The sequence below is a fragment of the Myotis daubentonii genome, chromosome 2, assembly GCF_963259705.1.
Source record: "Myotis daubentonii chromosome 2, mMyoDau2.1, whole genome shotgun sequence".
Lineage (NCBI taxonomy): Eukaryota > Metazoa > Chordata > Mammalia > Chiroptera > Vespertilionidae > Myotis > Myotis daubentonii.
Window position 1 is genome coordinate 24,622,420 of NC_081841.1, and position 25,747 is coordinate 24,648,166.

The 25,747-nt window shown below is 38.9% G+C and overlaps 2 protein-coding genes and 1 pseudogene across 2 annotated transcripts; 1 reads left to right on the top strand and 2 right to left on the bottom strand.

Annotated features, from left to right (window-relative positions):
* Positions 1-10,676: 10,676 nt before the first annotated feature.
* LOC132226044 (taste receptor type 2 member 7-like) lies at positions 10,677-11,615 on the bottom strand. Its single transcript, XM_059680946.1, has one exon. It carries the CDS (start codon positions 11,613-11,615, stop codon positions 10,677-10,679), a length of 939 nt encoding a protein of 312 aa, XP_059536929.1.
* Positions 11,616-20,752: 9,137 nt separating this feature from the next.
* On the bottom strand, positions 20,753-21,652 carry LOC132225972 (taste receptor type 2 member 10-like). Its single transcript, XM_059680886.1, has one exon. It carries the CDS (start codon positions 21,650-21,652, stop codon positions 20,753-20,755), a length of 900 nt encoding a protein of 299 aa, XP_059536869.1.
* Positions 21,653-22,629: 977 nt separating this feature from the next.
* On the top strand, positions 22,630-25,147 carry LOC132225973 (tripartite motif-containing protein 5-like; annotated as a pseudogene).
* The last annotated feature ends 600 nt before the right edge of the window (positions 25,148-25,747 follow it).

Here is a 25,747-nt window from a genome sequence, read left to right on the forward strand (position 1 = left end):
TACACCCTGGCTCTTCTTTTTTATTTAGGGCCATGGTTCTCAGTCAAGGGACAATAAGGACAGGCTGGGAGGAAGATAGCTCTGACTGGACTCCAAATGTTCTGTATTGTGTAACTTGATAGGTAGTTCAGATTTCAATTGTGGAAGGACTTAACTATCACCAGTATTCCAAAGCAAAAAAAAAAATATTCTTGAGACCAGTAAGAGAGTTTTCCAACTCTACATTATCAATACACACATCTTTTTCTCAGCTCAAACACAGAGAAAAAGACCTTGTAAATTTCCTTGATCTCTGACAGTCTTTCAGTGTATGTGTGCATATTATTACATTTCTGTTTACGTAGGGGATTCAGGAGGGCCTCTAGGACCTGTTTGCCCTCAGCATGCCCTATTGGAAATAGATTCATCATCCAGCTGTCAACCAGACAAGCTTCCCATTGGTTTAGAGACATGCAGATATACCTCAGCACTGTCTTTGGTTCATACACGTTGACTCAATTTAGGTTTTTTGGGTTTTTTTTGCATATATGCATTTGTAGAAATGGCATGAAGTAAAATCTGCCAGAACTAGGGAAGGTATAAAGGAGAGTGAGTGTTTATGAGTTGAATTATGTCTCCCAGAAATTTATATGTTGAAGTATTAACCCCAGTGTCTTAGAATATGACCTTATTTGGAAATGGGGTTCTTGCAGATATAATTAGTTAAGATGAGCTTATGTGAGAGTAGGTGGGCCCCTAATCCAGTATGACTGGTATCCTTATAAAAAGGGGAAATTTGGGCATAGACATGTATATAGGGAGAGCACCTTGTGAAGATGAAGACAGAGACTTGGTGTTCCTTAGAAGCTAAGGAGCACTAAAGATTACCATCAAAACACCCGAAGCTAGGAGACCTGGAACAAATTCTTCCTCATAGCCCATAGACTGAACCAACACCTTGGTCTTAAACCTCTAGTCTTTAGAACCGTCACAAAACAAATTTCTGCTGTTTAAGGCACTCAGTTTGTAGGACATTGTTGCAGTGACCCTTGCAAACTAATACAGTGAGAAAATGTACTTACCAGTTTGTTAATTTTTTATTTATTTTATTTTTTAAAATATATTTGTATGGATTTCAGAGAGGGAGAGAGAGAGACAGAAACATCAATGATGAGAGACAATCATTGACTGGCTGCCTTCTGCACACCCCTTACTGGGGATCGAGCCCACAACCCAGGCATGTGCCCTTGACCAGAATCAAACCAGGGACCCTTTAGTTGGCAGGCCAACACGCTATCCACTGAGCAAAACCAGCTAGGGCTTAAGTTTATTTTTAAATGTACAATGTAAGTTTTAGCCTATGCACATAATTTTCTATTGTTTCTTTTAACTTATAAGGCATTTTAAAAATTTATCAGCTTAATCAATGTGTTACCTTTTGCACGGTCAGATTTAGAGAATAAAAATTAACATATGAAACAACATATGAAAAATAAAAGTAATTTTTATCAAATTTATTGATTAGAATATTTATAAACTTTTTATCTTCTGAACACAAAGTCCATGACTACTCTAGGCTGGTCAATCACTTCAAGATACATTTTTTAAATTTATTTATTGTCTAAAGTTTTATATATATCTCCTTTTTCCCCACTTCGCCACACCTCCACCAAGTCATTCCCACACCGGGCAACCCTCCAACACCCCAGTGCCTATGTCCATTGGTTATACTAATATACAATCATATAAGTCCTTTGGTTCCTCTCTAACTCCCCCCTCCCCTGACATTTGTCTCTGGATCTATTCGTATTCATCAAATTATGTTGATCTTTATATCAATATATGAATGAGATCACGTGATATATATCTTTCTCCAACTGGCTTATTTTGCTTAGCATAATGCTCTCCAGTTCTATTCATGCTGTTGCAAATGATAAAAGCTCCTTCTTTTTTATATCAGCGTAGTATTCCATTGTGCAGATGTACCACAGTTTTTTAATCCACTCATCTACTAATGGGCACTTAGGTTGTTTCTGAATCTTAGCTATTGTAAATTGTGTTGTATGAACATAGGAGTGCATATATCCTTTCAGATTGGTGTTTCTGGTTTCTTGGGATATAGTCCTAGAAGTGGAATCACTGGGTCAAATGGAAGTTCCATTTTTTAGTTTTTTGAGGAAACTCCATACTGTTCTCCTCAGTGGCTGCACCAGTCTGCATTCCCACCAGAAGTGCATGAGGATTCCTCCTTCTCCACATCCTCGCCAGCACTGTTGTTTGTTGATTTGTTGATGATAGCCATTCTGACAGGTGTGAGATGGTATCACATTGTTGTTTTGATTTGCATCTCTCGGTTGATTAGTGACTTTGAGCATGTTTTTATATGTCTCTGGGCCTTCTGTATGTCCTTTTTCGAAAAATGTCTATTTAGGTCTTTTGCCCATTTTTTGATTGGATAGTTTATCTTCCTTTTGTTGAGTTGTATGAGTTCTCTGTAAATGTTGGAGATTAAACCCTTATCTGAAATATCATTGGCAAATATGTTCTCCCATGCAGTGGGCTTTCTTGTTGTTTTGTTGATGGTTTCCTTTGCTGTGCAGAAGCTTTTTATATATGTAGTCCCATTTGTTTATTTTCTCCTTAGTCACCATTACCCTAGGAGCTGTGTCAGTAAAGATATTGCTACAACATATGTCTGCTATTTTGCTGCCTATAGAGTCTTGTAGGATTTTTATGGTTTCCCATCTTACATTTAAGTCCTTTAGCCATTTTGAGTTTGTTTTGTGTATGGTGTAAGTTGGTGATCTAGTTTCATTTTTTTGCACGTAGCTGACCAAATTTCCCAGCACTATTTATTAAAGAGACTGTCTTGACTCCATTGTATGCTCTTGCCTCCTTTGTCAAATATTAATTGAGCATAATGGCTTGGGTCTATTTTGTGTTCTCTGTTCTGTTCCATTGGTCTATATGTCTGTTCTTATTCCAGTACCAGGCAGTTTTGAGAGCCATGGCTTGGTAATATAGCTTGATATCTGGTATTGTGATCCCTCCAACTTTGTTCTTCTTTCTCAGGATTGCTGTGGCTATTCGGGGACTTTTTTTTTTAAAATTTCAGATGAATTTTTGGAGAGATTGTTCTAGATCTTTGAAGTATGCTGTTGGTATTTTAATGGGGATTTCATTGAATCTACACATTGCTTTGGGTAGTACGGACATTTTAATGATGTTGATTCTACCAATCCATGAACATGGTATGTGCTTCTATTTGTTTATGTCTTCCTCTATCTCTTTTTTCAATGTCTTGTAGTTTTCTGAGTACAGGTCTTTTACCTCCTTAGTTAAGTTTATTCATAGGTATCTTAATTTTTTTGGTGCAATGGCAAATGGGATTTTTTGTTGTTGTTTCTCTTTCTGTGAGTTCATTATTGGTGTATAAAAAGGCCACAGATTTCTGGTTGTTAATTTTGTATCCTGCTACATTGCCAAATTCATTTATTAGGTCTAGTAGTTTTTTGATGGAGTCTCTGGGGTTTTCTATGTATAGTATCATGTCATCTGTGAATAATGACAGTTTTACTTCTTGTTTTCCAATTTGGACGCCTTTTATTTCTTCTTCATGTCTGATCGCTATGGCTAGCACTTCCAGTACTATTTAGAACAGGGGTGATGAAAGTGCACATCCCTGTCTTGTTCTTAGGAGAAATGAGTTTAGTTTTTGCTCATTGAGTATGATGTTGGCCGTAATATTGTCATATAAGGCTTTTATTATGTTGAGGTATAATCTCTCTATTCCCATTTGCTGAGAGTTTTTATCAAGAAAGGGTGTTGGATTTTGTCAAATGCTTTTTCTGCATTGATTGATATGATTATGTGATTTTTGTCTCTCAGTTTGTTTATGTGATGTATCACATTTATTGATTTGTGGATATTGTACCATCCTTGCATCCCCAGAATGGATCCCACTTGGTCATGGTATATGGTCTTTCTAATGTAATGCTGAATCAAATTTGCCAGAATTTTATTGATGATTTTAGCATCTATGCTCATCAAGGATATTGGTCTGTAGTTCTCTTTCTTTGTTGTGTCTTTATCTGGTTTTGGAATTAGGGTAATGCTGGCTTCATAGAAAGAGCTTGGAAGTGTGCCTTCCTCTTGAATTTTTTGGAATAGTCTGAGGAGGATAAGTTTTAGTTCTTCTTTGAATGCTTGGTAGAACTCCCCTATAAAGCTGTCTGGACCAGGGCTTTTGTTTGCTAGAAGATTTTTTTTATCACTGTTTCAATTTCTTTGGTAGTTATCAGCCTATTCAGGGTTTTGAGTCTTCCAGACTGAGTTTTGGGAGCTTGTATTTTTCTAAGAATATGTCCATTTCGTCTAGGTTGTCCATTTTGTTGGAATAAAGTTGTTCATAGTATTTTTTCATAATCCTTTGTATTTCTGTGGGATCAGTTGTTACTTCACCTCTTTCATTTCTGATTTTGTTTATTTGGGTCCTCTCTCTTTGCTTCTTGGTGAGCCTGGCTAGAGGTTCATCAATCTTGTTTATCCTTTCAGAGAACCAGCTCTTGGTTTTCTTGATCTTTTGCATTGTTGTTTTGTTTTGTCTTTTTTAGTCTCCATGTCATTTATTTCTGCTCTGATCTTTATTATTTCCTTCCTTCTGCTTACACTAAGCTTTTTGTGTTGCTCTCTTTCTAACTCTTTGAGTTGTATGTAGGGTTAGATAATTTATTACCATTTTTTCTTATTTTTTGAGGTAGGCCTGTAGAGCTATGAACTTGCCTCTCATGACTGCTTTCACTGTGTCCTATAGATTTTGGATTCTTGTGTTTTCATTGTCATTTGTTGCCCTGATGGTTTTTATTTCTTCTTTGATCTCTTTGGTAACCCAATCATTGTTTAATAGTATGCTATTTAGCCTCCAGGTGTTTAATTTTTTTCATTGTTTTTATTGTAATTGATTTCTACTTTTATGCCATTGTGATCTGAAAAGATGCTTGATATGATTTCTATCTTCTTGAATTTGAAGAGACTTTGCCTGTGTCCCAATATGTGGTCTATTTTTGAAAATGACCCATGTGCACTTGAGAAGAATGTATATTCTGTGCCTTTGGGGTGAAATATTCTGAAGATGTCAATTAATTTCATCTGATCTAGTGAGTCATTTAGGATTGATGTTTCTTTAATGATTTTTTGTTTAGAGGATTTGTCCAGTGGTGTTAGTGGGGTATTAAAGTCTCCTACTATGACTGTATTGCTGTCTATCTCTCCCTTGATATCCTCCAGAAGTTTTTTTTTTATGTTTTGGGTGCTCCTGTATTGGGTGCATATATGTTTATCAGAGTTATATTTTCTTGTTGAATTGCTCGCTTTAGTATTATAAAGTGGCCTTCCTTATCTCTTGTTATGACCTTCACTTTGAAGTCTAAATTGTCAGATATAAGTATTGCCACCCAGCTTTTTTATATTTCCATTAGCCTGAAAAACCTTTTTCCATACCTTCACCATCAGTCTGTGAGTCCTTTGTCCTGAGGTGGGTTTCCTGTAGACAGCAGATATATGGGTCATGTTTTCTTATCCACTCAGCTACCCTATGTCTTTTGATTGGGGCATTTAATCCATTTACACTTAAAGTTATTATTGATAGGTATTTATTTGTTGCCATTTTTATTCTTTATGCCTGTGTTCCTTCTTGCCTTCCTATTTCTTCTTGGACTTGTGTGAGTCTCTTTAGCATTTCTTGCATTGCTGGTTTGGTGGTAATAAGCCCCCGTAGTCCTTTTTTTTGTCTGTGAAGCTCCTGATTTCACCTTCAACTTTGATTGATAGCCTTACTAGGTACAGAATTCTTGGATGCAGACCCTTGCTTTGCGTGACTTTGTATATCTCATTCCATTCCCTTCTGGCCTGATGTGTTTCTGTTGAGAAATCAGTCTATATTCTAATGGGAGATCCCTTGCAGGTAGGTTTCTGTCTCTCTCTGGCAGACTTTAAGATTCTTACTTTGTCATTGGTGTTTGCCAATTTAATTATAATGTGTCTTGGTGTCTGCCTTTTAGGGTTCATCTTGTTTGGGACTCTGTGTGCTTCTTGGACTTGTGTGAGTTTTTTCTTCTTCCCAATATCAGGGAAGTTTTCTGTCATTATTTCTTCAAACAGGTTTTCTATTCCTTGATCAGTTTCCTCTCCTTCTGGGACCCCTTTTATGTGGATGTTGTTTCATTTTGTGCTGTCCCAAAGTTCCCTTAGGCTCTCTTCCTGTTTTTTACTTTTTTTCCAGTTGCTGCTCTGCTTAAGGTATTTTTTCCTACCTTGTCTTCTATCTCACTGATGCAATACTCTTCTTCTCCTAGTCCACTGTTGATGCTTTGTATTGTGTTCTTTATTGCGGCGATGTCATTTTTCATTTCTTCTTGGTTCTTCTTCATTTCTTGGTTCTTATACATATTGTTGAATTTGTCTTCTATCCTTTTCAGTGTCCTTATGACCATTGCTCTGAATTCTTTCTCTGACATATTGCTTGCCTCAATTTCATTTACCTCCTTTTCTGGTGATTCCTCCTTTTCTTTCATATGGGGACTATTTCTTTGTCTCCCCATATTTGCTCCTCTCAGGGTGTATGGTTATGTAGCTCTCTATCTCCTGCATTGACTTAAAGACACAAAATACAACATGACAAGACACAACGCACAGGGCAACCAGCACAAATGTATTCACAATACCAATAACCCCAAACAAATGTGACCATCAGAGAAAAGAGAATTAGGGGAGAGGAAAGAGTTCAAAAATGATATTGAGAACAGGAAATAAGTTTAAGAGAGAGGAAAAAAAGCGGGGGAGGGAAATATATGAATATGGGGAGAAAACTCCAAAAAAACCAACAGCTAATCCAAAAAATGCAAACAACAAACACCTTGAGATGAATGCGGAAAACAAACAACAACTAATCCAAAAAAATGCAAACAACAAACACCCAAACAACAAACACCCAGATGAATCTGATTTTCAGAAGGTAAGGTCAAGGAATTGAATGAATGGAGAAATGGCCACCACAATTCAGTATAAAGGAGATAGAAAGAGAATGATTGTATAAGAAGAAAAGTAAAAAACAAAATACAAAAAAGGAGAAAAAATATATATATTAAAAAATATATATAAAAAAATTCATATATAAATAATTCCCCCCCTTTTTTTAATCTATCTATCTATATATTCATCTATTATTGGAAAAGAATAATAGAAAGTAGATAGGCCTGAGTTGATTGGAATTAATTAAGCTATTAGTAGAAGAAAACAGTGAGGAGAGGAAAAACAGAAGCAAAAAATATATATATGAAAAGAAACAAGCTAACAAACATTCAAACAATAACAAGACAGAAAGAAAGAAAAAGGGGGAAAAAAAGAAAAAATTTGGCTAGTGAAGAAAGAGAAGAGAGAATTGTGCCTGGACTTGGAGCAGGAGAGAGGAAATTAGATGTATGAGTAAGATCAATTTTTAACAAGGAGTAAAAAGAAAGAATAGAGAAAAACTAAAGCAGGAATAGGGTAAGAGAAACACGATGAAAACGGGGGAAAGTGAGGAAGAGACTGTTGGCATAAAGGAAAAATTGAGACAGAGTAAAATAAAGCTAAAAGAAAAATAAGAATAAAATGTAGAACACTAATTCCAAAATAACATAAAATAAAATAAAGAAAAAATAAAATAAAATAAAACTTTTTAAAAAAGGTAAAATAATAGCAGTGATAATAATAATTAAAAATAAAAATCCTATCTAATAAAGAGGGAATATGCTAATTGAAGCTCACACTGTCACAAAGATGGCGGCACCTACAGCCAATAAGAAGGAATATGCTAATTGACTGCCACGCTCTCAAAGATGGTGGCACCCACAGCCACAAGATGGCCGGCAGGGGAGGGAAGTTGTGGATGATCAGGCCAGTGGGGGAGGGCAGTTAGGGGCGACCTGGCCAGCAGGGGAGGACAGTTGGGGGGGACCAGGCCTGCAAAGGTAGGCAGTTAGGGGCGACCAGGCCGGCAGGGTAGGGTAGTTAGGGGTTACCAGACCTGCAGGGGAGGGCAGTTGGGGGTGACTGGGCCAGCAGGGGAGGGCAGTTGGGGAGCAGTTAGGCATCAATCAAGCTGGCAGGGGAGTGGTTAGGGGGTGATCAGGCAGGCAATCAGTTGGGAGCCAGCAGTCCTGGATTGTGAGAGGGATGTCCAACTGCCAGTTTAAACTGCCAGGTCCCAGATTGGAGAGGGTGCAGGCTGTGTTGAGGGACACCTTCCCCCCAAGTGCATGAATTTTGTGCACTGGTCCACTAGTATAATAATTAAAAAAAAATAAAATCAAGTGAGAAAAAAATTTTAATTTCTTGAGTAAAAGATAAAATATAAAGAAGTGAAGTAGTGAAGGTCGTTCACTTCCTCTACTGTTCTGCCTGGCATATCTGTTTCCTGTCAGGTAGTCAGCACAGTGTTGATGTTCTCTGTGATCCACCGCTCCTCTGTGTCATAAGCCACAACCTTGTTTTCAAGAAGGTGGGATCTCTCTGCTCACTTTGTTTCTCTGCCTGACTTCACAAGAGTCCATTTCTGACACAACCACTGGGTGGTGGTGTTTCTGTATTAATTTCTGGGACTAAATGGCCCCTCTACACAGTGTTTAGACTCTTCTTTTCTTGCTGCACTTAATACTGGGTTTGAGGGATGGACTGACCCAGAACTGGTTTCCTGCTCATCTCTCCTTATTCTGATCCCTAGTTTCCACAAAAACAACTTTCCCCTGCAGTCTCAGTGAGTGTTTTTAATTGGAAGATCCTATGTAATGGACTTAGCAAGCAAAAGCAAGGAGGTAAAAAACAACAACAAACAAAAACAAAAGACAAAGGAGCCGTGCCAACTCTCGTCTTTTCCCCCTGGCACTGCATGGCTGGTATAGAACTTCAGTCTGCCTTTCTGGTCACAGTTTCCCATGGCTGTGGGCTTATATCTAAAGTCCCCTTCTGCCAGCATTCCTGTGGACCCCTTTCCACATTTGAGGGCTACACTGACCCCAAGGGCTGTGGATTTGGTGGGGCGCAGTCTCCTTCTGAGGCTCTAGTCCCCACTGCACGCATTTCTCCCCCAGCCTGGATCCCCGATCTCACCTCTCTCCAGGAGATCTCTGACCTTTCCATCCAAGGATTGCCTCACCAGCTGTGTTTAATTTGCCAATTCAGGGTGGGTGTTATTCGATTCAGCTGTTCCTTCTATCTGCTCTGTGAGAAGGCATGGGTCCCATCCGCGTATTCGGTGCCGCTTTGTCTCCCCCTGGAGAAACTTTTTAGGCACCCATGGCCCAGAAGGCTGGAGTCATAGTGTTCGTGGGTTTGCAGCTGAGACAGCTGGTCCCTGGGAAATGTGGTCATAGGGTCCTGGGAGGTATCCGAGGTCTCTCCTGTTGAAGATAAGACTGGGCTTCCGATCGCAACCACTCTCCCCTTCAAGATGGCATGGTCTCTGTGGCAGAGCCAGCCACACCAGGAAAGATTTCAGCAGTAGTAGAGGCTGCCTGTCCAGGGGAGCCTGGTCCGCCAGTCCCCATCAGTCCCATGGGATATAGCTGTCCTTCAGTAATAAATACGGACACTACCCACACGTCCACACACTCTCACTCTCTTACTCACACATTCTCTTGCAGCCTGCCATCTCATTGGCCGCCATCTTGGCTCTTCTCCACTTCAAGATATATTTGCCACAACATAAATTATGTGCTTTTGATGGAATTTCTCAAATAGATATCTTATAGATGACTTATGTATAATCTGAATATTATCCTTTTAGTTTATAGAGATGATCTGTATTGAATCAATATCTTCTTCGATAACTTTGACATTTTAACATATCAAAACATAAGTTTTTGATTGCAGATCTCATCAGAGTATCTTGACAATCAGTACATGGTGCAGTCCTACTTTGCTAAAAGCAAAATTACACATTTTTTTTGTAGGAAATATCCTTTAATAAGCAATAAATAGTTTTACTTAGGCTTCTTGTTTAGTCATTCTTATTTTATAGAAACTTTTTATACAAACAGTCCTTCTCTCACATTTAGTATCTTTTTTCATTGATCTATGATCCTAATTTTTGTACTCACTGTGACAATATTTACTTTAATCACAATTTATGTTTTATCTGTGATTATAATCAGGATTAATTTCTGCCTGCTACATTCGTAGAATTGCATAGCATTTTATTAAGAACTGTAACCTTATTGAGTCTTTTGCAAAGGTGAAGCTTATTTGGATGATCTGAGAAGAAGAATCTAGTCAGTACCAGGAGGATGAGCCAGCTGCTTTTCAGAGGGATGCAAAATAGCAAGATGCTATTACAGCTGTTCTGAATTAGCCATACAATTTGCATCTGCACAAATGATTAAGAACTATGAAAATACTCTCTCCTCTCACAGTTTGTTTTAAAACATGTTTCAAAAAACTCTGCTGGGAAGGAGAGAGAGAAAAGAGACAAAGAGGCATAGAGGCAAAGATAAAGAGGCAAAATAAGCTATACATAGATTTCCTAAGTTATAAATATACTACATTCATTGTAAGATAATCAAACATATAAAATCAACATTAATGTAAGAACAGAGAATAATTAATAAACGTTTTGTCTTCCTTTGTCCTAGAAAATGATAGTTTGTCTTCCGATCTGTTTATTAGAAATTTCTTCTTTTTAGTGTATGTGTTACTTTATATAGCACCCTTAGAGATGCTTGTCTTAATTTCTTGTTCCCCAGAATTAATATAAATGAATGGCTGGAAGGATAGATTAGAGCTATCAGTTCACCAATCAGCACAGCTAATTCAGTCTCTGGCATGAAGTAACTGGAGGTGGCGATGAGAAAGGACAAATTGTAGGCAATGAAAAGTAGGAGGAAGGAGATGACAGCTTTCATGGCTCCCATGTGGGCATCTGTGCTGGGGTCTCTGCACCCTGTGGCATTGAGCTGCATCCGCCTGATGTGTCTCCATAGGGAGAGGATCAAGAGGAGGAATGAGATGAGGGACACAGAAAAGGGGAACAGCGTGAATAGGTTGAGATATACCTTGCTGGAAGCATATTGAGCTTTATTTACCCTGCATCTCAAAGTTAAGTTTGTTTTCCACTTCGCCTTGACACAAAGCCTGAAGTCATCATTCAAATCGTCAGCGGCAGGAAGGCTAATGAACACAGCGAAGGCCGTGCACACCAGCAGGATCCCAGGAATCGCCCTTTCAATTCTCCATTTCATCCAGAGGAAAAGAGGGTGGAAGAAGTTAGCTATCTTGAAGAAATAGAAAATGCTGAGGCAGGTGGCAAACCAGATACTTAAATGGTTGGTTAGTGTCCAGAAGAAGTCAATGATTCTCATTTGCTTACCAGTGGCATAGACATCTGGATCCAACACCAACATAAAACCATCTAAGGTTATTATACACATTAGACAAATTCTGGATATGGCCAGACTTGTGAGGATTAAATCAATGGAAGCAATCTTCTTATTCTTTATGCAGTCCATGAAGTTTACCAATACAATAAATGCATTTCCTAAGATCCCCACTGAAAACTCCCCAACTGTTATGATCATTAAGGTGTTGATTACTTCATCTGACATGTTAAAACAGAGAAATATCCAATTTGTTTCTATTTGAACTGATGTAGTATGATATCTACACCTACTTCGTAGATTTTGCTGTTATTTTCTTTACCTCTTTTATTGTAGTCTGTCTTATGATGGAAACTGGAATGGCAAATGAAGGCCGTAGCTATCGTCATTAAATCCTAATTAGTCTTGACAAGCAATGTGGTTGGCGATCCCTACCCTGGTCGCTGTATGTCCATTTACCTTCCCAGCAAGTTTTACTTTCCCACATGTAGTTAATGTAGACTGAGCTACAGTTTGCCAAGATGCAAATTCAGCCGATTCCTGTTCATGGCCCCACACTGTCTTTCTCATGTTACGTTTTGCAAATTTTGGATTTATTATTCTGTGATGCATGCTAGTAACCTCATCAGGCATGCCAGATTTAGAAAATAAAAATGCACACCCAGCTAAATTTGAATGTCAAATAAACAATGAAATTTTTTTTTTTTAGTGTATGTCTCAAATGCAAGAGATAACTACTTCCAGAAGGTACTGAAATTCAAATTAATTGAGTGTCTTGTATTTTATCTGGCAAACCGAAACCTCAATCATTTCTGGCCATTAGAAAATGGTCAAAAAATAGAAACTTGTAGAGGAATCTTCATTTTGTCAAATGATAATATTAATTACTGCTGAAAATCTGAAGTTTGGTTGAACATGGAGGGCTATATATTTCCAAGGAATTTTAAATGTTAACACTGACTATGTGTTATTTGGTCTTTAAAAATATTTTCACTCATTTTATCTTGATTTTTCTCTACTCTTTCCTGAGTTTTATCAATTTTGGGTAAGTTCTTGAATTATAGCTGTATTATTTCTTCATAGAAATTATTGCTTCATTAATTTAAAAAACTTCATAGTGAATTTTGGTCACAATTTCCACCTGCTCCATGTCATTGTTTCTCTTGTATTTGACACTTGTTAATGTTATAGCTTTATACCAAGTTTTCCCTCCCATTTTTCATGTTTACCTTGATTTAGATGGTGTGACAATGTTACTAATAACTGAATGAGTTGCACTTTCTTGGAGTAGCTATTTGCATATTTTCCTATAATTTTTTTCATGATCCAAAAGCTGACTTTTTTTTTCCTGTTTCCTCAGAGACAGACTGGCTCCTACCAATAGAATTGATTTAAGTGATGTTTTATATATTTCACCTTCTCTATTACTCTTAACCAAACCAGGTTAGGAGAGTTTTTATCAGTAGTTTTCCTTATACCAGTTCCTGCAGCCAGTGTTGTAAATAAGGCATTTAGTTTTTGCATTTCAGCATGCATCCCTCAGACTCAGGAAGTATATTTTGAAAATTGATTTCTGAGATTTGTAACCTTCTCCTCTATCTTCCCCCCTTGTCTCTTTTTGTTACAGAGACAGGAAGAAGAAACCAGTCTGAGCTGGGGAGGACAAGGAAAGATCTAGAAAGCTACAAATTCTGTTTGACAAGTGAGACCATGTCATCTGTAGTGAGTAATGACAACACATGCTTCGAATTTTTTTAGCTATATAATTTGAAATAACAGGACACATACATATGCCTGTAAACAAACGCACATACCAACAGTCAGCTTCTAGAATTAAAAAACAAACTGATGTTAAATATTACTTATTAAAAATGATAACACAATAGTATCATAAAATATTTAATGAGATAATGCTTGATCTGTTCTTGTTCATACGATAAAACACTTTTAGACTCAACAAAGAGATAAAAATTAAATATGCAGATTTTAGTGAGAAAGCAAAGGCTAGTGTCAACCTATTAAGTGAGATTTGGGCTTCATTCCATGATTCTCTGTGCTTTATTTCTGAAGAGGCATCAGATTATACAGCCCAAAAGCACACACTGTGCTTGTCATGACCAAAGCCATGAAAAAGGCAATACTCTGAGAAGAACTTCACTGAAGAAATTGATTTGCATCTTACCTGACAGGGTCAGACCATATTTAAATATGGCCTATGTAGGGCTGATGTTGCATTTGATTAGCTTAATTGAAATATTTGAGAAAACTTGAATCAGTGGATGAATTAAGTTGAATGTTATCCTTGGGAAACAGAAGTACTCTGGGTTCAATTTGTAAGTTCCAGAAAAGATGAAGACAAAAATAAATAATGTATGTGGATGATTGATTGATAACTGACTTGCGTTGTTGAATTTCTTGGTAAACTCAGAGAATTCTACTTTGCCTTCAGATTCCTGGTCTTTTCCCCTATATCCCTCATTTCCTACACAACTTTTGTCCAAAAGTAGCTGCCTTTGGCAACTCTTATGTGTATTTTGAAACCTAGATGTACTATAGGTCTCCTGATTTCACCAATATCTTTTTCCTCTTTGGTTTTTGCTGGTTAGGGTTAGGGATCAGTTTGGAGAAGGTATTCTGTCTATATCGAAATGGGAATGAAAATATGCTATGGCATATGAACAGTTACCTTAGGGCCTATGCTTACTAAAATGCCCTCCTTGTTTATCTTTTTTTGTTTATAGCAAAATGCAAACAGCCTCATGTTATTTGTCCTCATTGAATAATTTCTTTAGGTTAATTGTTGTTTGGATTTCATACAACTCATATTTAGTCACCGATTTCACAGTAAATCATCAGCAAAATCCTTATATTCTAATCCATTTTTTGGATAGTTCACTTTTACCTTTTTGGTTTGAATTTGGAATCTTAAACTTTTTTTGCACAGTGGGATACTTTAGCAGTTTGGTGAAGACTAATTTCCTCAGAATAATGTTTTTAAATGGATAAAATAAAAATACATGGAATTTCAGAGGAATCCACATAGATTAAAATATATATCTGATAGTAATAGAAGATAGGAAAGGAGTGGAAGAACTAGAAGAAAGCATGAAAAATAGAAAAAGAGAAATGTGAAGACAGAAAATTAATTGAGATTTCAATAGTATAAAAATGTTTACTCAATGATCATAAAATATCAAAAATCAGAGATTTATTTTCTACAGAAGGCAATAAAAGAAAGATGTAGAAATGTGGAAAATACACAGATGGAGAACACATAGTAATTAAATATGAAGCAAATGAACAAAATCAGTGATTTTTACAATAAATAAAGTAAAATTTAAAGCAAAAACCTGCATGAGTGACAAAGAGGGTTTTTAATATCAGTAAAAAAAATGATAATAAAGGTAATGATCACCAAATCACATACAATTATCAATATTGCTTCCAGTTAAATGCAGCTACAAATGAAAATATTATGAGCAGAAACAATTGTGAATGTATGTTTATTAATTATCAATTTCAAATTGTCATATAATAAACATGGATAGGGAGAGAAAATATTATTAATATGGTTCATCTAATGTATATAAATTTGACTTTAGCATCATTAAATTTTTTTCAAGAAAATATGGACCTCCCTGGCCAGTATGAGAAAGATTGCTGGTTTAATTCTTGGTCAGGGCACCTACCCAGGTTGTGGGTTCCATCCCAGTTAAGGGTGTGTACGGGAGGCAACTGATCAATGTTTCTTACACTGATGTTTCTCTCTCTCTTCCTCTCTCTCTCCCTCCCTTTCTTTTCCTCTCTCTCTCTAAAATCAATACCAACATATTAAAAAAAAAGAAAACATAGGCCATTCACAAAAATATATTATATATTAGGCCAAATAAATCTTATCTTAGGCTAACTATAATACAAATATATTGTCTGATCCAGCTTCAATAAAATAAAATTTCAATATAAAAATTGCCATTTCATATATCGTGTAACTAGAAAATTATTCTGTTTAATAACCCTTGCATTAAAAGAAAATTACAAAGGATATTTTAAAATGCTTGGAGCTGAATGACAATATAAGGGCTATGTGTCAACATGGTAGAATATATTTAAAGCAATATTTAGGCAGAAATATAAAGTTTTGACTACATACACTAAAAAAAAGAAAGTAAGAAAGACTGAAAATAATCTAGAGAAAAACAACTAACTTTTGCTTTTAAGAAAATGGCAAACCAGATGTCTGAAGAAATATCTCCAGTGCAAAATACATAAAAATATGTAAAAAGGCTAAATTTTTAGGGGACTACCTCTCAACCATGACATGAATTAAAGGAAGAAAGGAAAAGAGGTGTGTTGCTCTGATAATTTCTAATAATTACCTTATACATATGTATATTTGGGACCAGATTTGCATTACCTATGTAACCTTTATTACCTTTATAGTAAAATTGCAAACTGAAAATTTAATTTAAAGAAGTCCAAGATTGGGGGATTCCTCAGTCAGCATCAAAAGTAATGTTAAATCCTTTCTAGCAAAGTACACTATAAACTTGACCTCAAAGAACTTCCACAGATAAAGTTTAATGAAACTGAATTTAAAATAGAATCACAAAATACATGATGCCCAGAAGTCATAATCAAGAGTCAGCACAAATAATAAACTAAATAAATTTAGACATTAGACCAGCAGACATCAGAGTTAGTAATTATACAGTTTGTGAAAATGCTGAGGAATTCTCTTTTCCTCCTTTCTCAAGGAAAATTACACAATTTTATTTATGTAACTTCTCTTTTATTTTATTACTAGAGGCCCGGTGCACAAAAATTTGTGCACTGGGGGGGGGGGGAGGGAGGGGGCCTCAGCCCGGCCTGTGCCCTCTCGCAGTCTGGGACCCCTCGGGAGATAATGACCTGCTGGCTTAGGCCTGCTCCTGGGTGGCAGAGGGCAGGCCCAATCCCTAGGTGCAGCCCCGGGTCAGGCTCAGAGCAGGGCTGATTGGGGAGTTGGGGCGCCACTCCTGTCATGCACAGAGCAGGGCAGATTGGGAGGTTGCGATGCCACCCTCAGTCACGCTCAGGGTAGGGCCGATTGGGGGGTTGGGGCACCACCCCTGTCACATTCAAGGCAGGGTCGATGGGGAGGTTGCAGCACCACCCCCTGTCACGCACAGAACAGGGCCAATCAGGGGGTTGGGGCGCTGTCCCCTGTCACTCACAGAGCAGGGCCCATCAGGGGTGTTGGGGCTCCGTACCCTGTCATGCACAGAGCAGGGTCGATCAGGGGGTTGGGGAGCTCCCCCCTGTCATGCACAGAGCAGGGCCGATCAGGGGGTTGGGGCACTGCCCGCTATCACCCACAGAGCAGGGACCATCAGGGGGTTGGGGCACTGCTACTCTCACACTCAGAGCAAGACCGATGGGGAGGTTATGGCTCTACCCCATCACACACAGAGCAGGGCTGATCAGGGGGTTGGGGCGCCACCACTCTCACACTCAGAGCAAGGCTGATGGGGAGGTTATGGCTCTACCCCGTCACACACAGAGCAGGGCCCGGTGGGGGGCCGTTGGGGCGCCGCACCCTGTCACACACAGAGCCACAGGGCGATCAGGGGATTTGGGCGCTGCCCCCTGTCACGCTGATCCTGGTGCCGGGAGGCCTCGTGGCTCTGCTGATCCCGGTGCTGGGAGGCATATTACCCTTTTACTATATAGGATAGAGACCTGGTGCATGGGTGGGGGCTGGCTGGTTTACCCTGAAGGGTGTCCTGGATCAGGGTGGCGGTCCTGCATGGGTGCCTGGCCAGCCTGTATGAGGGGCTGATGGCTGTTTGCAGCTGGTCACACACCCTTCAGGGTGGGGGTCCCCACTGGGGTGCCTGGCCAGTCTGGGTGAGGGGCTGAGGGCTGTTTTCAGGCTGGCGGGTGACTGAAGCTCCCAACCGCTCCTTTTTTCCTTTTTTTTTTTTTTTTTTAATTCTGGGCCAGCTTTAGCTCTGGCTCCAGTTCTGAGGCCTCGGCTGCTGAAAGCAGGTATCTGGTTTGTTTGGGTTATATAATTGAAACACTGTATCAACTCCAGCTCTGAGATCCCGGCTGGCTGAAAGCAGGTTTCTGGGGTTTTGTTTAGCTTCTATATTTGTAACAATGTTTCAAACTGCAAGCTCAGAGGCCGGCAGTGGCAGGCGGGGAACCTTGGGGTCCTCCGTCACTGAAGCAAGCAAGCCTCATGTTAGCTTCAAGCTGCCTGGCTGCCAGCCGCCATCTTGGCTGGCAGTTAATTTACATATCGCCCTGATTAGCCAATGGGAAGGGTAGTGGATGTACGGCTAATTACCATGTTTCTCTTTTATTAGATAGGATATTTCCCTGACTACATTATTTATTGCATAAATTATAGTACTTTTAGAAATTCATAGAATACTAAAAGAAGAAAATAAAAATCTGAAATCCTACTGTCCATAGTTAAGAGACCTATCCATTCAGCTTATGTATAAATGTAATCAAAACTGCAATTTTTTTTTTTTTTTTTTTTTTACAGAGGGTAAGGGAGAGGGATAGAGAGTTAGAAACGTCGATGAGAGAGAAACATCGATCAACTGCCTCCTGCACACCTCCTACTGAGGATGTGCCCGCATCCAAGGTACATGCCCTTGACTGGAATCGAACCTGGGACCTTTCAGTCCACAGGCCGACGCTCTATCCACTGAGCCAAACCAGTTAGGGCCAAAACAGCTTTTTAATCAACATACCTTCCTATATCTATCATGAAATTTATTTTGAAATCAATGTAGAAACATGTTAATAATTAGTTGAGTGTTACGACTATACATAACTTCTCCTTCAGGCCTTCATGTGTTTTTTTAAACTTTAGGTGCAATAAACCATATTATTTTATCAGAAAAAATGGAGTTTTATTGATAAAAAGAATATGTACTAAGCCAAAATTTGCAAAAATAGCAGTGTAAGTAACCATAAAGGGATACATATAGATTTGAGTTCATATAAATTACCACTTTATTTTCACAAACACCATGAACTAAGTTATTTACAAAACAGCAAATAAAGGTAAAGATCAGAACATGTATGTAGCATGATGTTAATATGTAAAGTGTCACATAATTGATGAGAACTATAGGCATGAAAAAATAAAAGGAAAACAAATAAATAATTTCTAAAAATTTATACCATTTGCTAATAATTCTGTAAAATGCTTACTCTCACTAGTAATCAAATATATGAAAATTAAAAAGATGTTTTTGGTCCTAACCAGTTTAGCTCATTGGACAGAGCATCGGCCTGCGTACTGAAGGGTCCCAGGTTCAATTCCAGTCAATGGCATGTACCTTGGTTGCAGGCCCATCCCCTGTGGGAGCAATGCAGGAGGCAGCTGGTCAATGTTTCTCTGTCATCGATGTTTCTAACCCCCTATCCCTCTCCCTTCCTCTCTGTAAAAAAGTCAATAAAATATATATATTTTTTTAAAAAGATGTTTTTGTAATCAAAATAATGACATCCTATATAATAAAAGCCCAGGGACCGAATGGCAGAATTAACAGAACGACCAGTTGACCAGTCACTATGATGCGCACTGACCACAGTGGGAGCACCCCTTGGCTGACCAGGATGAGCGGTGCTCCCACAGTGAGCTGATTCTCACAGGACACACCCCCACCAGTGCACAATCTGTTCACTGGGCCTATAGTTAAATATAATAACTTTGAATTATTTCGAGTTTGGAAGAGGATGGATATTTTTCACGACTGAAATAATTAGTTTAACTATTTCTGCAGAGCATTTTATCAATCTGGGAGGAATTTATGAAATTTGGAATTTCCCTTAAAATAACTTAAAATACGTCACCCTCTCTATAGTAGTCACATTGGATTCTCCGTTCCTGGAATGCTATATACTCCTTCTAGCCTAAAAACCTACACAAATGCTGCTTCCCCGCCTCAAATTTCTCCTGCTCTGTACACCATACTCTTATGTAATTGTCAGATCCTAAACTAAACTATCTCAACCTCAATGACATCATTTCTACTCTCAGGACCAAATCATGTTATTTGCTTAGCATACTTTTGTTTTTCTCTCCCCAAAACAAATATAATTAAGTTATTGTTTTCTACTTATTTGTTTTTCTACTAGAATATATTACCCATTATACTGGGATCTTGTTTAGTATTATATTCTCAGCACATGAATTAGTGTTTAAAAATATTTATTAAATGAATTAAGCCTTTATATTTAGAAATCTTCCAGGCATCAGGTTGTAAGTATAAGGCAATGAACTTTTGCAAGTTGCCAAAATAAGTCCACTTGGTTCACATCCTGGTTTGGATATAAATATTCACTTTAATAATCAGCATTTGAAATATGTCTTTGAGTGCAAGTTTATGCATATGAATATGTGTGTGTGTGTGTGTGTGTGTGTGTGTGTGTGTGTGTGTGTGTGTGAAAAATCCTAAAGCAGAACAGTTCATCCTTCATACTGATTCTATCCTGAGTCAGTTTGTGTTCTTGGCATAACTCAGTGACTATGTGGAGTCCTTTGGATGTATCCTTCTAGCAGCTTCTTTCCTTGACTCTAATTGGTTCATGATTTTGCTTCATGTCAAATCAGTAGATTTGAAGGATATAAAACCTGATTTTATTAGTGCTCTGATCCCTTTCCCCCAAGTAGTCTCAGCTTCCTGAGCTATTTTTAACAGAACCACACCTGATGATATGACTACTGATACTACATCAAACACACACCAGTAAAAAACAAACAAACAAACAAACAAACAAAACACATTAGGATTAAGACTTAAACAGTCAAAATAAAATTAACCTTTTAAAGATTTAAAATTGCAAACTCAAAGAAACACCCGTGTCTCTGTCTCTCACGTCCATGTTTTCAATGTCAAGGTTGATCATCACTTTCTTTATTTTTATTTCTTTCTGTTTGGGTCTCTTGGTGACAGGGTGCCAGTGCTTCAGGGAAGTCAGGTAAAGCACAGTGAAGAGTCTGGTTTCAGACGCTTATTCCACCACCATCATCTTTGCAGTGAATAGTCTCCATGCTGTTTTTTTCCTCTGGGAGATGTGTGGGAAGAAGTTGCAGGGTGAGGAAGCTGACTGAACCACAGAATTTGCGTGTGAGGTTACAATCTCCTTGAAGAATGAAATTTCCTGAGACGTCATCGAAATAATTATGGGAGATTTTAGTGATGTTCTGTAACACAATTAAAGCCAATGCAAGAATGTGGTGCAAGTGAAATATCTTCAGGCGTTTCTTCACCGGATTATTCTCATTGAGCATCCATTTCTTCCCAGGCCTGACTATGGAGTTCTGAGCGGTTTCTCCTTTCCCCAGCTGAAATATTAGTTTAGCTATTGAAAGGCCGTAGTACCTTCAGAAAAGCCTGCTTTAGCTTGCTGTTTCCTAGAATTAGGAGAAATGAGTGACCGCAGGGATAGGTGATTGCGGTGGCCATACCAAAAATAAACAGCGATTTATTTTCTGGCACAGAAAAGCATGCTATTTCTATGGCAATGCCTATAAAATGCAAGATCAAGAGGATGATAAAAGATATCAACACTTTCATTGCTCTCACATGTGCTTCTGTGCTGGGGTCTCGGACACCTCGGGCACTCAATTGCATGTTCCTGTTGTGTCTCCAAAGAGAAATGATTAACAAGAGGCATGAAATCAGGCACAGTGTAAAGAGGAAAATGACTCCCAGATTGAGCAAAATTTGGTAAGCAATGTATTCACTTTTAGGTACGTTGTGATGCCGGGTTGTGTTTCCATTATTTATTTTATATTTATTCATAATCTTAACAGTTTGTGGGAAAATAAATAACCATGAAGTAAGCATCAATCCCATCAGAAGAGGAAGTACTCTGTTGATTCTATGCTTCAACCAGAGAAAAATGTGGTGGGAAAAATTGGCTATCTTCAGGAAATAGAAGATGCTGAGACTGGAGACAAACCAGATACTTAAGTGATTTATAATTATCCATGAATAACTAATATATTCCTTCAGGTTTCCAGAGGAGTACACATATGGAGAGAGTATCTTTATAAACCCATCTGTAATTATTATCCATATCAGAAAAATTCTTGAAGTAGCTAAGCCAATGAGAATCAAGTCAATTACAGAAAACTTCTTGTTCTTGACACAGTCAATGCAGTTTACAAGCCCAATAAATCCATTCCCTAAAACCCCCAGTATTGATTCACCAACTGCTATAAAAATGAGGAGGCCTTCCGCTATACTTAGCATAGCTGCCAAGCCCTAATATTGTTTCTGTTACATATATTTTAGATTACCTGATGCAGGATGAGGCATATATTGGCTGGTTGTTGGAAGAATGATTTTCTTTTCTTTCATTACATAAAGATTTAAAAGTGCCCCAGTAATGCTTTTGATGGAATCTGAAATATCTTCATAGAGACCCCTCCACTTTTATGTGTAAAACTTAGCTCATCTAGAGAATGCGTCCCGCCTGAATGCGCAGCTACAATTTGTTAACATGCAAATGAAAGTTTGCTTAATGGGTTTTACTTGTCTGCCTGAGACTATTTTGCATTTGTTAACCTGAATTGTGGAGCAGGAGTACCAAACACATATCTCTAGGAAACAAAACACAACAGAAACAAAAATTGGATTTCTTCATATTTTTCAATATCACCACTAACATCATTATTAATCTCGTGTTAATTCAGGCAGGGCACACTTAAATTTATAATATAAAGAGGACAATAGATTATGACTCAATTACCTAGACACTGGCCAGTGTTGGGGAGTGGAAGAGGGCGGAGAGAGGTCAAGGGGGAAAAAGGAGACATATGTAATACTTTAAACAATAAAGAATTTAAATTAAAAAATATTTACCTAGATACTGAACTATTTTTTAAAATATATTTTTATTGATTTCAGATAGAAAGGGAGAGGGAGAGAGAGATAGAAACATTAATGATGAGAGAGAATCATTAATCAGCTGCCTCTTGCACGTCCCCTACTGGGGATCAAGACCACAACTCGGGCATGTGCCCTTGACCGGAATTGAATCTGGGACTTTTCAGTCTGCAGGCCAACGCTCTACCCACTGAGCCAAACTGGCTAGACTAGAGCTAGACACTGAACTATTGGCACTTTGTGTTAAGATAGGTACAAGAAACCATTTTTCCATATTATTCAATACTGGTGGCCCAGTGCACGAATTTGTGCATGGGTGGGGTCTGGCTGATTCGGCCCCCATGGGCCGATCAGGGAGGGCCTGTCAGGAGGAGGAGACAGCAGGAGGTTGGCTGGCCATCCTGCCCCGATCGGGGCCTGACCAGAGCCAGGCTGCCTGGGGGGAGAAGCTGCGAGTGATTTGCCGGCTGGCCCCACCCCCTGTTGGGGTAGGGGAGCATGATGAGGGGCAGGGCCTGCCTGGGGGAGGGGCTGCAGGAGGTTGGCCAGCTGGCCCCGCCCCCATTGGGATGGGGGGGCAATCACGGGCAGGGCTGGATGGCCCCACCCCCCGATCCTGGAAATTGGCTGGCTGCAGTGGGCATCATAGAAACTGGTCATTCTGGTCATTATGGTGTTCTGGTCACTGGCTTTTTATATATGTAGATATTTTATCTTTTTCTTTTTTTAATCCCCATCCAAGGATATTTTTTCCATTGATTTTTAGAGAAAGTGGAAGAGAGAGGGAGAACCAGAGAGAAATATCGATGTGAGATAAACACATCAATTGGTTGCCCCATGCAAGTGCCCCGACCAGGTCCCTGACCAGAGCCTGCAACTGAGGCACATGCCCTTGACTGGAATCAAACCCAGGACCATTCAGTCCCCAGGCCGACTATCCACTGAGCCAAACTGTTTAGGGCAGTATATTTTATTTTAATTTGTAATTAAAATTCAAGATCAACCAGGTATAGAAAATTTCACAAAATTTATCTCACAAAATTATTGCTGTATTTTTAATAGTTATTCCATTCATGGATGTAGATTATGTTGACATGAAAGACTCTTAGAAATAATCCCTTCATTTACTGTATTTCATGTTGATGGCATTCATTCATTCATTCACAAGTATTTCACTGAGTGTCTAAATATACCAAGCTCTCTTTTAGACACTGAGGGAATATAATGGTAGACAGAAACCCAAAGCTTGTATGATTCATGTAATTTACATTCTAATGGAGGAAGCAGAAACAACCACTTAAATCAAATATTGTCCAAAATTTGAAATTTAACAAACAAATATAACATTTATTGAGCCTTTATTATGTTCCCAGCACTGTGCTAAGCACTTTATGGTTATTATCTCATTTCAACATCACAACAAACCTTTAAAATAGGTACTATTATTAACTTCATTTTTAAAATAAATAAACTGATCTTTAGAGAAAAGAACTTTTCCAATTTATATTGGCATGACTACCATGAATTAATGACCTTAAAATGAAATAGCATCAAACATAGAAATAAACTATGAACGATATTTAGCAAGGCAAAACAAACATAAACAAGCAGCAAACATGGACTTCACATGGGTTGCCAATACTAAAACTGACAGATAAGAATATCTGTAGCTATAAGAGCTTTGTATGAACTACTTTAAAAAAGTAAATAATGTAATTTCAGAGAATAGCAATAAGAGACTGTCAGAAAGAAATGGGAAATTTAGGGACAAAACTTATAGAAATAAAAGTATAATTATAGAAGATCCTCTTTGAGGACCTCAGGCAAGGATTCACCACCTCTGCTCCTCATGCTGAAACTCCAGAATAAGCAGAGATCAGTGAGCAAGAGGAGTCTCATATCAGAACAGGTAGGAAGGAGCAGGGGAGCAGCTGCGATGGCTTGGGAATCCTGGTGAACATAAAGAAGGAAGTGACCTGCCCCATCTGCTTGGATCTCCTAAAAACAAACAAACAAACAAACAAACAAACAAACAAACAAACAGAAAGCACCACCATGATCCTGGAATGTGGGCACAGCTTCTGCCAAGCCTGCATCACTGCAAACAACAGAGTCCATGATCAGCCCAAAAGGAAGTAGCTGCCCTGTGTGCCGGATCAGTTACCAGCCTGAGAACCTGCGTCCAACATCGTGAAGGCTCTTAGGGAAGTCAAGTTGAGCTCAGAAGAGGAGATGTCTCCGTGAGCATCACGGAGAGAAACTCCAGCTCTGCTGCAAGGAGCATGGGAAGGTCATGTGCTGGCTTTGTGAGCCGTCTCGAGAGCACCATGGTCACCACATACGCCTGGAGGAGGACATTGCCCAGTTGTGCCAGTATGAGCTCCGGGAAGCTCTGTATACATTGAGGGCAGAGCAGAAGGAAACTGAGATACTGATAGCTGACCTCAAAGAAGAGACAACTTCCTGGAAGAGAAAATATGTCCGGGATGATCTTAAACAACTGAGAGGAATCCACGATCGTGAGGAACAGACGGAGCTGCAAAAGCTGGAGAAAGAGGAGGGGGGTGATCTCTCTGACCTGCTCGGGCTGAGAGCGTGCTGTTCCATCACAGGCAGTTGTTGCGGGATCTCATCTCAGATCCGGAGCATCCGTTGCAGGGGTCCACAGTAGCGATGCTGCAGAATGTGAACGGCATCATAAAAAGGATTAAGAGCTTCACTCTGAAGAAGCCAGACACTCTCTCCAGATTTCCTGATGTGAGAGTTGTATTACCGTCAACCTTCCCTAGAATAATCCAGATGATGATTTCTGCGAATCCGAGACAAGTGAGAGTGTTAGGTTGGAAGACCATTGTATAGGAGCCATTCGCTTCTCGGGAAGACGATTGTAAGGATTGCAATGTCCTGGGCTCACCGTTTATTCCATCAGGGAAGCATTACTGGGAGGTAGATGTGCCAGAGAAATGCTCCTGGATCTTGGGAGTATATTGTGCAAAACGTAACATTAATAGCTTTTAACAAGGTTACGCTAGATAGTAACCTAAATTTGGCTACTGGGTTATAGGATTATAGAATCAGTTTGAATATAAGGATTTTGTGGGTTTTGCCAATCCCTGGACCTTAATCTCCTCCTTTCTTTCTTCTTACTGTCCCTCCCCATTGTGTTGGGGTTCCTAGACTACAGTGCCTGCACTGTCTCATTTTTTTAATGTTACAAACCAGGGGTTTCTCATGTATAAATCTTATCCATGCTTCTTTTTTTCAGGAAATTGTTCCATATTTCAATCTTATGAAATGTGCTGGCCCCATGAGACTCTGTTCTCTAAGCTCTTAAATCTCTTACACCTTCACCCACTTTTTTGTAGTGCCTCTGGCCTTGGGTACACATGCACTGAGCTTCGCTGCCCCTCCCCACCCCCCACCCTTTTCTCTTCTCTTGTAAAGAGAAAAGGCAAATCT

Coding starts and splice junctions, on each gene's coding strand:
- LOC132226044 (XM_059680946.1), bottom strand. CDS start 11,615: ATGTCAGATGAAGTAATCAACACCTTAATGATCATAACAGTTGGGGAG.
- LOC132225972 (XM_059680886.1), bottom strand. CDS start 21,652: ATGCTAAGTATAGCGGAAGGCCTCCTCATTTTTATAGCAGTTGGTGAA.